Source organism: Physella acuta, unplaced genomic scaffold (genome assembly GCF_028476545.2).
Source record: "Physella acuta isolate Inbredline_101_S28 unplaced genomic scaffold, ASM2847654v3 ptg000022l, whole genome shotgun sequence".
Lineage (NCBI taxonomy): Eukaryota > Metazoa > Mollusca > Gastropoda > Physidae > Physella > Physella acuta.
Window position 1 is genome coordinate 109,213 of NW_026731542.1, and position 12,285 is coordinate 121,497.

General features: G+C 32.2%; 1 protein-coding gene across 3 annotated transcripts in view; it reads right to left on the reverse strand.

Annotated features, from left to right (window-relative positions):
• Nucleotides 1–1,079: 1,079 nt before the first annotated feature.
• The window catches only part of LOC131940541 (ribonuclease 3), a 29,715-nt gene continuing 18,509 nt past the window's right edge, over nt 1,080–12,285 (reverse strand). For all 3 annotated transcript variants that reach the window (XM_059299210.1, XM_059299229.1, XM_059299219.1), the window contains exons 12-20: nt 11,643–11,751; nt 9,850–10,001; nt 7,026–7,129; nt 6,567–6,649; nt 5,452–5,619; nt 4,490–4,572; nt 4,028–4,134; nt 3,746–3,891; nt 1,080–3,346 (exon numbers count right to left, since the gene is read on the reverse strand). In XM_059299210.1, coding sequence (XP_059155193.1) covers nt 3,189–3,346; nt 3,746–3,891; nt 4,028–4,134; nt 4,490–4,572; nt 5,452–5,619; nt 6,567–6,649; nt 7,026–7,129; nt 9,850–10,001; nt 11,643–11,751 — 1,110 coding nt within the window. In that variant the 3' untranslated portion in view covers nt 1,080–3,188. The remainder of the gene's footprint in view (nt 3,347–3,745; nt 3,892–4,027; nt 4,135–4,489; nt 4,573–5,451; nt 5,620–6,566; nt 6,650–7,025; nt 7,130–9,849; nt 10,002–11,642; nt 11,752–12,285) is intronic.

Below are 12,285 nucleotides of genomic sequence, written 5' to 3' on the forward strand. Positions count from 1 at the left end.
TCAATATTATGTTTTACATAATTACAATCTAAATACTTCATACTAAATATTTTTAGATGAATTATAAAAATTACCATGCATATACAACCTACACACATTACATTACATTAATTAATCCTAAGTTAATTTGCACTCTCTGAATATAAAATTCATAAAAGTATTAACAAATATATATTTGTGTCTTTTTTCCTGTGACTTTTTTTTCCTGTGACTTTTTTTCTGTGTTTTTTTTTCTGTGTTTTTTTTTTCCTGTGACTTTTTTTCCTACAAATACAGTACTAATAATAATATTCTGCACTATTATGTACATTTTATTTGGCGCTCTCTTGGTGAGCAATTCTTTTTTCTACGAGATTTTATTCTATTTTAAAAAGTTTAAGTATTTAAAATGGATTAAAAATCATGCCTGTATCCCGAGTTGCCATCCCCTGTTGTTTCATCTATATATATAATTCTCTTCTGGGAGCCGCTAGAAAACAAGCTGCAAACGCGCTCCCTACCTCCCCACCCCTACATGGTTTTAGTGAGATGTGTTCACTCTAAATGTTGACAAGCAGAGCCAACGATTTTAAACGTAAGGGGGGGGGGGGGGGGGGGAAGGAAGGGGGGGGGGGGGTATGGTCCTTAACGAGCTACTTATAGTGTTTTAAAGAAATATTTACAGTGGCAGCGTTGGTACTGTCGAATTCACAAATTATGAATTACTGAAAAGTAGAAAAAAAAACAACTAAATAGAGGCGTATGATACACCGCGGGTCGGCTCGTATAAGAATATTCGAGAAAGTTTAGAAGAGAAGACTCCCGGTTCATTTTTAGATGTGAAGGATAAAGTTGCCTATCTGAACTTGGCGGGATAGTAGAGTTCACCTGTTTCTTTGTCCTTAGCATTTAAAGGGATAGGGTGGTCAGAGACATGCTCGGCCGGAATTGTTTTTTTAAACGATAAAAACATGTTGTCTGAGACTTGGCAGGTGAAGTAGAGTTGAGTAGGTCACCTGTGACGTCAGTATATGAAGGGATAGTGTAGTCAGACCCATTCTCAGCCGAAATCTGCATTTTTAAAAGATAAAAAACGTCTTTTGAGTGGGGGTCTCGTTATTTTGTGATAAGTGACAGACTTGATGTTATCTATGGATGACCCCCAAACCCACAGTTATCTAACTAGATAACTGACTGGTAGTCTAGTTACATTTAATTTATGGTAAGCTGATTTGCACTTTCTGAATATTTAATACATAAAAGTATTAACAAATTCCATGCAAATACATATTTGTGACTTTTTTTCTGGTTTCCTACATTCCTTTTATAACTTTCCTGCAAACTGATAATTTAACATCTGCACTCTCATGTACATCACAATATCATTAACATGAGTTTCTTGCTTTAATTATTCAATAAACTTGTCATCTTGATTGGCACATACAGTAGCAGTAATTCATTTTATACATTTAGTAAGCAGCTGGGAGAAGAGGTTGTATGTGACATAAATTTAAGGAGATTTTATACTCACACACAGTCACAAAAAAAGCCAGATCCTTAAACGATGTAATAATTAATAATCCACCTTTCTAAAATAACCACTTTTATTACATTAAAATTACAGTCACTGTACAGGTTAGAAAATAAAATAAAAGACTGTTTGGAAGAATTCCAGACATTTTACATATATTTTGGAACTATTATAAAATTATCCAGCATTTGTAATCTCATTTAATTACAGTATAATGACATTTAATTTAGGCAAATAAGCTAATGCTTGTATTTAATATTTTAATTTCTGTAAGAAAAGAATAGCTTTTCTAGCTGTCTCATGCCCCCCTCCCCCCCTTAAACATTTTGTAAGGACTAAAAGAACCTATTCTCCTTAATAATACAATGCTAACATATAAAGGACTTTAAAAGACCATTGAGTACACTTGTTTTGACGATTTTTACCTCCCCTCCATCACACATCGTCACAAAAATCCAGACCCTTCCCCTAAAATGATGTCACACCTTAGCCTACAACACACCTCCCCCCACCCCCTCTCAAGATTGCAGTTGAATTTTTCTTTAAAAATCGATATTTTGTCAAAATCTTGTCTGAAACATTGAGTATTTTAATCAATTCATTTTACAATTTGCTTGAAATTGCTTTTTTAAATACAAAAGTGTGACGTCACACCATCTGAACCCCCCCCCCTCATCACACACCTTCACAAAATTATGGAACCCACTCCCCCTACGAGTGTGACATCATTTATGAACAACCCCATAGGCGTATAAAAATAGTGTTGTTTTTTTAAAAATTAAACTGACAAATTGAGATTAAATCCACACAAAAAATGAACAGTGCTAAATTAATCCTAGCAATGTGAAGATAAGAAATTTTTGTCACATCAAAGTCACTACATTTTAGCTGCTTCAATATGTTGCTGTACTACTTAAAAGCTTAATATAGAAAATCTCTTTACTATCTTTATTTAATAAAAAAATTATTTTTTTACAATTTATCCTGTATAAATAAAAAAAATTTAACAAAATATTTTTTTATTTCACAATAAAACATTAATCTCATTTAATATGTGACTTTTCTATTTGCACTTTTACTTTTGATTCAATGCTTACTAAAATACCATCAATCTATAAAGACAGTTAAATAATTTAAAACATTATAATTAATCAATTTACTGATCTAGGTCTACTCTTGAGAGTATCCCAGACTTATCCAACCTATATAGGAAAGAAAACTTTATTTGGGCCTAAAATATTCAATGCACATAGATCTAGAGAAACCTTATCAGCAATTAAAAGAGAGGGTAGGGAGTGGGGGACACTGTGATTTAACATTAGTTTACACATCAATGTATAATATGTCATTGATGTAAATTTTATTCTTTTAAATGGCAACATTTTTTCCCTAAATTTAAAGAAATAATACAAATGAAACTATCATCAGAAAAAAATTGTACTGAAAATAAGGATTCTGAAAAAGTAGGATATTTGCCAAAATTCAGAAAAGTAACATCCATGAATATAAAGACCAAGGAAGTATTTTATAACTTATTATACAAATACAAGTATCATAAGTAAATGAAATTAGTGTTAAAAACATAAATCTAGCTCAACAAAAATACAATAAACTATAAAAACAAATGATTCCATTACATTTACAGAAGAGCTGATACAAATTATTTAAAACTTGCATTCTAAATATTAGCGTGTCTTTTCCCACTACTTTTTCTACGGCTCAGTTTTACTCTTCTTGATTTTTTCCCAGCCTCTGGTTCATCATCTTCTTTTATTCGTTCTCCATTTTTCATTCGCTCTAGGAATCTACGTTGATGTTGTAAAATTGGAAACAACTCTATAAAATAAAATCAATGTGTCTTATCCATCTGTCATTTCAATAAGATAAAAAACAATTCCAAATATAGTAAATGATTTCAAGTATGATCTAAACTTTTTAAAAATAATCTTTAACTGACCATGTTAATACCTACATCAAAATTTGTAAGACTAATTTTGAGAACATACCTTATTTTTAAATCCCAGACAAAAATAATTTAATGATATACAACTGCATATTAATGCTTCAAGTAGTTCAATATGTGTAGGTAATTTTATTTTTGGAGTATGGAATTTCTTTAGTTAACATTCACTGTGAGCCACCAATTTAATTAATTACTTCATAATTAAATCCTTTATGACCTTTTATAATATTAAATCAAGATCACTGTGTATTTCTGGCAGACCTATTTATTACCTGCACGTTTTTTTAGAGCCTGTGTAGCAGCAGCCATTTCTGCTTGTTGAATACTGTGACCTGTACCTCTAGCTAGACGTTTACCCCGGAAATACACAGCTACAACATATTTGCGTGTATTTGTGGGGCCAATGGATTCTATCACCCTAAAAATACATAATAAACAAATTAGTAGGAAATTTTTTTAAAATAATATTTTCAAAAATTAACCAAACCAAAATTATTTTTTTTTAAATGTTGAAGTGCATTTTTAACTTAAATGGAGCATGTAATTTTACTTACTTGTATACAGGAATGTCAGGTTCTCCTCCTCCAACTTCTCGAAGAGTCAAGCAACATTGCTGCAACTGTGATTTCGGGTCATTCCAATCTTGATTCAAAATGAAATCCTACACTCACAAAAAATATAAATAAGATTTATTGTGTAATATATCTGCATATTAATTGTACAAGACCTAATGTAGCATTTGTTTTTTAAAAAAACATCTGATTTATCCTGGGTTTGGAAATAGATTTTTGATTGAATTTATTGGTAGTGTGCTTCCGGTTGAAAGTATACTATAACAATGCTCTAGGAATTAATAAGAAAGTCTCAAAATATAATGTATTAAAAGAATTATGAATGAATTTTAATTTTTGATATCTTAAAATATCAAAAGTAGAATTTAGAATGTGGTTTTTTAAAAAGTGAGTGCAAGTGTAAACTCATTGCACAATTTTATTTATATTTATATCTGCATTTACCTTTAATCTTGGAAAGAAACAAACATTACAGAAAGTTCTACAGTAGTCCAAATCTTTATCCACAAAAAGAGCGCCAACAAAAGCTGAAGAGTTATTAAAGTAAAACTATGATAATTACAGTTTTTTTTATACTAAACTATTCACTAATGAAAAAAATAATTTCACAATTTCTCTCTTAGTAGGGTGCTGACTAAGATTTTAAACAACTTTATTATTGTTTAAGATGATTGTTTAAGATGTTTAAACAATTAAAAACTTCAATTATTTACCTTTAATTTGATAGGAATTTTAATTATTAAAATATATCTGTAGACTAGAAGATGCTTTTAGAAAAAAATCATTTGTTAATCAATGGCAATGATGCAATAACTGTTATGGTGGGTTAACTTTAAGGAATGTGTTGTGTGATTCAATTGACCATACAGCATATTTGTGTAGTCTGATAGAGTTGTTCTCATTCAAATACACAGCAGACAAAATGGGTGAGCTTGGTTGGCTGTTGCATCAATCGAGTTATTTTCGTAAATTATTCTTCAGGGTTAGGAATGTTTTTATTGATTAAAAATTAGTTTAATCCAGCAGGGCATTTAATTTTCTAGTCTCGGCCAAAGTTTTAGCAATATAAAAATTATTAATTATACTACAAGCCATAATGTCTATTATCTTATGTTACCTTATACTCAGCTAAACAAACAACTATACCACAGATGGATATTGGAAAGTGCATGGGAAAGATTAAACATTCATTTTTGTAATCTAATGAATATCGTTGTAGAATTTGCTTGATAAAACTAATTAAAACAATTATCGCTCAACTTTGCAAATAAAAGGTGGATCGGTATTTTCCAGCAGCCATCATTACCATGGCAACAGCTTTAAAAAGTAGATCAAGCAACAACCTACCTTCAAGTAACCTTAAATTTAATTCAAATAAATTATATTACATAACATTGAAAACTTACACTCCAGAATATCAGCTCTCTGTTTAGTCTTCATATCCAAACCATCACTGATAGCATTCTCATTGAATATAACATATTCTGACATTCCTAAGTCATCATAAACAAGACCTTGCGTCCGACTGTTTACTAATGATGACCGAAGAAGAGACAAGTGACCTTCGTGGTGCTCTGAAACAAAGTTTAAATTTATAACAACTTACTTTAGCAAAAGCCTTAAATTTACTCTAAAATAATAAAAATTTGTACTTAAAGTTTTAATGAGCATTATTTTTTTAGAAAACTACTTTTTAACATATTTTGTCTAAGAAAAGGCACTCTAAATATTCATTGCTTTTTAAAGCTTGTCGCTAAAAAGATTTGTAATATTTGTTTTATTTTCTACTTTTTAGTGATTCATAATTTATGAAGTCGACACAACTAAAAATATTTGCTTTAAAACACCATTGCGATATCTAACAGTGAAAGCAGCCATCCTTGATAAATATTTTACAGACAGCTTGTTATTAATTATTTTTTTTTACTTCCCCTTAGTTTCAAATCGTTTAAAAATGTCATTATCTGCTCCTAATAGCCTTCACTAGATAGACCATCTACACGATTGTAGACATTTGGCATGTTATTGAATATAGTAATCTATGGTGTGATTTTTTGTTATCTCCCCTTAGTGCAGAAACTGTTTAATCCATTTTTAATGATAATTAAACATACAATTTAATTTTTAAAAAACTTGTACTGTCATCTAAGTTAAACATATCTGGGAAGTTTGAATTAAATTGCTGCATTAGAAGTGGGTCTAAATTGAGTTACAAGATTTGCCTTAAATCCACAAACTAAAAACAAACAACAGTTGCGAACTAAATTAAAGCTTGTAATAAGATTAATTATATAATTCCTTATCATAAATTATGTGTAATTTTTAACAAGCTGTTCATCTAGATCAGCAATAGTTAATCTTTGGTCTTAGGGATGGTAGAATGCATGCCATATCAATCACATTAAATTAGCTTGATAGATGTATTTTTTTCTATAATTTGCTTTAAAAATCATAACAGATCTGTTTGACATATCTTGATCAAACATCTTTTTATAAAGAAATTTAGAATGAATATACAAACCAGGATAATGTTTATACAGATACTCAGACGCTATGAGCTGTAATACTGTATCTCCTAAAAACTCTAACCTCTGATTATGGCCCCTAGAAAAGTAGAAGCGTTTTTAAAAATATATATATTTCAATGGTAAACAATTATAAAATGAGAACTTTTTACATTTTGAAATAAATGATAATTCAATAGAAATGAAAAATTACATTTCTCATTATATTTTTCTTCTATTTTCTAACTAATAGAATCAGCAATAATAATCTAAATATGTTTGTATGTTTAAATTTTTAGTGTTTTATGTTAAACTGTATAATATCTCATCAACCTACATGGGAAACCGACTAATTTTATATTGGCCAGTCACAAAACAATTATAAAGGCTTCAGCAAACCTAAAAATGTTATCTTCACTGTATAATTTCCCACAGTTTGAGTACATCTTGTTAATAGAAAGAAGTAACTTGCTTACATAGTAAGAGGATTTGTTCCAATATTTCTGTGTGTAAAAGCTTTAGCTAAAAGCCGAATATGATTAAAACGAATTCCAATTGATTCTTCAAACTTCTCAAGCTTCTGTAATAAAAAAAAATATTTTGAATATTAATCAAAAGGCATTTTTGAAGTCAGAGTTTACAAATAATAAAGCATATTTTTTGAAGAATAGATGAGTTTTAAAATTAGTAATTATAGTAGTCTCAAAAGCTCAAATCTGTTTGTTCACTTCAAGTAATAAATTGTAATTATGGGCAAGGTCTATCCTTTCAATTCAGGTTCCCCTTAGTCTACTGCTTGTCCATAAGGGTAGTTTGATGGCAAATTGTGCAAAAACACATAAATCATTAAATCAATGGGATAGCATATGATTGCAAACTCCAAAAGTCAAGAGTTTTGATCCCCCAGGGTAGATGAGGCTCATTAGCCAGGAACAGCAAGCAATCTATGACAGAAAACTCCAAAATCAAACAACTGCTGCAAAACATATTATTCTTGAGTGGACAAAGACTATAGAAGCAAATTTCTGAAAGAAAACCAGACACGGTTACACATAATACTCCATTGGGTTGGAGATTTCCTTCAATATTATACAATTAAGAATGAAGAAGATTAAATTGGTACTTCATGGAGATTCATTATATATAGGCCTTTAAAATATTATATATATATATATATATATATATATATATATCTGCCAGAGGGTACGAACTCGTGACTTTTCAGTTTAGAAACCATGAGCTTTACAGACTCTACCACGTAAAACCTCTATACTTTTCATCCAACCATCATGAAATTGTTGAGAATACTCCTGGGAAGGTTTCTGTGATAAAAAAATTAAATTTTACAGGGGTTGCACCCCCGCAGGATGTGATTAGCTGCCCAGAGTTCCTCAGCAGCTATTTTAGCACCTGGGATTCGTAGACTGGCTGTCCTGCACAAGGGGTCAGGGTACTACTTAGTTCAACATTCAAACTGCACCAGGTGCATCCCCAGGCTTCTCAGTTAGCACTATGGTAGCTACTTTTGTTTTAAAGTAAAGTGAACTAGGTTTTACCTGTTTCTATGACCTGATATATGAAGGGATAGTGCGGTCAGCACTATTCCGAGCTGGGAGGATTCAGAGATGTTCTACTGACTTGAACCCGATTTTGAACTCAAGACATTTGGGTTAGCAGTCTAGCACTCTACCATTAGGCTACGCCATCCCTATTTGTTTTAAAGAGTGCCATACAATAGGGACATGGGGGCAACTATTTAATGATCTACCAAACCAGGGAACGCGCAGCACTGGCTCCCGAGAGAACCCAGCGATGCTGATGAAACCTATTCAAAGGATGATTAATGAACACTCAAGACGTTTGTTAATAGAACAGTAGTGTGGACAAACCCGCACCCCAACAACTAGGATCCAAGACATAGCGTTGGCTTTGTTTAAATTTAAATAACTCAGTTTTAGAACAAAGGTCATGCATATAAAATACAATTGAATACACATAGGAGAAATCCACTTCAAATGTAGTATCTGCCTTTCTTCTGAGATCACAGTAGCTTTTGTCTTTTATACAATAACTAGGCATGACGCCCAGCTTCGCTTAGGCTTTCGAAAACATTGAGAATTTGAATGCTTAATAAATTCGCCCATATAAGGCGCCGGTCAGTCAAGGTCAGTTTTGACCCCCCTCATCGTAGACTTTTCGGCCAACCGGCCCCCCGTGTTCTGTCGCCCCAAGGCAAGATCCTGCCAAATTTGAAGCGCCTGCGGTGCCGGGAAGTGCCCTATCGGGCACCCGACAACTTAGCTTCATATATTATATAGATTAGCAAATTGCATAAATAAACAAAGATTTCAATAAAGTAATTGAGGCCTGAAATTACATCTGTGTAAGTCTAGTTTTTCCGTAGATCTAGATAATTTAGATCTAGATCTATAATCTCTAGATCTAGATGATCTAGAATCTCTAGATCTAGATGATCTAGAATATCTAGATCTAGAATTCAAATAGATAAAATAATTTGTTTAAGTTTAGGCCGAGAAAATCGTATTGTATACATTTCATAGCGTACATAGCTCTAAATCATATTTGAATGAAATAGTTCATTTCTTTTTATTCTAAACTCGGAAGATGACGTCATAAGTTTTGTGCTCTTTTTTTAGTGTAAACAATAAGCGACGTCATTGTTAAATGCGTTCTTGTCCCAAATTTAAACACTTTTCAGGTTGCATAATTAAAATTGTTTTTCTACATTCGAATACGCCTTTATTTTTTATTTTTCTTCTTTAAATAAAATTGTGGTTATACATTTAAAACATCTAACATATTATTTTCAACAAAAGTCCGTATAAAGTTCTTCATATATCGCTGCAGTTTCTGATGTGATGTCAGGCGAAAATATTTTGCGGACAGACAGAGAGAGAGAGAAGTGCGCACGGGGGCCATTATATATTAGGATGGCTTTGAAATTATGTATACTGTTTTTAAACTTAAAACAATATGTACATGCATGAGCACATTACTTGATATGAATCTTTGCACATCCTATTATAAAATGTGTTCAGCTCAAGCTGATTCTGATCATGTTTCAATATGTTAATGTTCATACTTATTAACATGTTAAATCTAATGACAGGAAAGTACCATTAACATGGAAAAAACGTTTTATGTAAAAAAAAATATTTAAACCAAGTTTTGTTTCTAGGCACATAAAATGTACCAGAAATTTTAAATCCACAATTAAATATGATTATTTTATATTTGTTTAGCTCCTATTTTGTTTAATGTTACTATAAAAAATACAACCTGCAAAATAGGACTTGACTTAACCCATCGCCTATCACCACCTGGTTCTTGCTGCTGTAACACATGCTTGGGCAGGTCATTCCATGTATGGAGAAGTATTTGATCATCATCAAATAATGCACGTGAGAAAATTTTATCAACCACATCTATACCTGCAAGGTTTTTAAAAAGCAAGATTTGCATGATAAAGTATAAGTAAAGATCCCCTTTCAGACCTAACGATTTATAGGACAGGTGAAGTAGAGTAACATGTTCCTTAACCTCATTATACAAAGGGATGGTGCAATGTCCAGCTCAGCTGCCTTTACTTTTCCTTAACTTGAGTTAGGTACTCATAAGAGCTGGGTGGACTGAGGCATATCCTAGAAACACTAGAGTCCATGATCCAAACTCGTTACTTTCTATTTAGTAGTCAAGCACTGAACAAATTAACCACCTCATCACATGCATAATCTATATATATAATTCTCTTCTGGGAGCCGTTAGAAAATAAAATACTTAAAAAAAACTTTTTAAAAAACCACGTTTTTCTTGTGGACTAAAAAGTAGAAAATAACTATTTACATACATTTGATGACAAAAAACGTGGGTACGTTCACCATCAAATTTCCCGACCCATCTGCCCGACCCACGTTTTTTGTCATCAAATGTATGTAAATAGTTATTTTCTACTTTTTAGTCCACAAGAAAAACGTGGTTTTTTAAAAAGTTTTTTTTAAGTATTTTATTTTCTCCTTTTTAGTCCGTTGCTACACATGAAAAACGTGGTTTTTAAAAAAGTTTTTTATATAGTTTATTTTCTACTTTATCTAATGACTTGATTAAGTATGAATTGACTAAGTGTTTATAAATACACGGACTAAAAAAATCTTGAGCGACCAGGATTCGAACCTGGGTTGTCGCGGCCACAACGCGAAGTACTAACCACTATACGATCACGGCCAGCGCGCTCACATCGATTGGGGCCGAAGTAACTGTGTCAATAAGCCTCCAGTCTTGTCGGTATCTTTAGAAATCATGTCCTCAATTTTATGGTCCTTGGGGCGTAATTAAATTAAGCTAATTACGGTCTCTAATTGCTAGTTTTTATGATTGCATCTGAAATTGTTAGGCGAAAGTAACCTGCATGCCAAATTTCAGATCTATAGATCAATAAGAAGTGGGCTAATTTTCGATGTCAATTTTAACAACAAACACACAAACGCGAAGCTGAGTTAATAAAAACGTGTTAACAAGCTGCAAACGCGCCTTGCAATCCCCTCTCTTCCTCTCTGTCGCTACCACCCCCCCCCCCCACCCCTTCACATGGTTTGATGAGCTGTGTTCACCCTAAATGTTTACATTTTACAATCGTAGAACCGGGTTTGGTGACGGCTGTTAGGGGCAGATAATTTAGTTTGAAACGATTTTAAACTTAGAGGAGGTAACTAAGAGGAGGCTGCTTTCACGGGGGGGGGGGGGGAAGGGGTGTTTAGTATTGTAAAGTAAATATTTTCAGTGGCAGCATTGGTACTGTCGAATTAACAAATTATGAATTACTGAAAGGTAGAAAAAAAAAACAACTAAATAGCGGAGTATGATACACCGCGGGTCGGCTCGTATTATATAAATGTCAAAATTTTAAGGTTTTATTTTCAAATATGAAAGTATTAACTATCTCTGAAGTTTTTATAAAAATACTTTTAAGTGTTACATTGTACTGGCTGTCATCAGCAATAATTGTTGAAAAAGTACCTTTCAATTTTTTTTACCCAATTTTGTCAATGCCTATTTAAAGCTTAAGTTGAAGTTACCTCCATCCAAAAATAAAGCACCCATTAAAGCTTCGCAACAGTTTGCCATAGCATGACGAAGATCAGATTCATGACATAGATCAGGGCCATGGACGTACAACATGTAATCCTGTAAATAATTATGTACATTTAGAACTAAGATCAGATTCATGAAATAGATCAGGGCCATGGACGTACAACATGTAATCCTGTAAATAATTATGTACATTTAGAACTAAGATCAGATTCATGAAATAGATCAGGGCCATGGACGTACAACATGTAATCCTGTAAATAATTATGTACATTTAGAACTAAGATCAGATTCATGAAATAGATCAGGGCCATGGACGTACAACATGTAATCCTGTAAATAATTATGTACATTTAGAACTAAGATCAGATTCATGACACAGATCAGGGCCATGGACGTACAACATGTAATCCTGTAAATAATTATGTACATTTAGAACTAAGATCAGATTCATGACACAGATCAGGGCCATGGACGTACAACATGTAATCCTGTAAATAATTATGTACATTTAGAACTAAGATCAGATTCATGAAATAGATCAGGGCCATGGACGTACAACATGTAATCCTGTAAATAATTATGTACATTTAGAACTAAGATCAGATTCATGAAATAGATCAGGGCCAT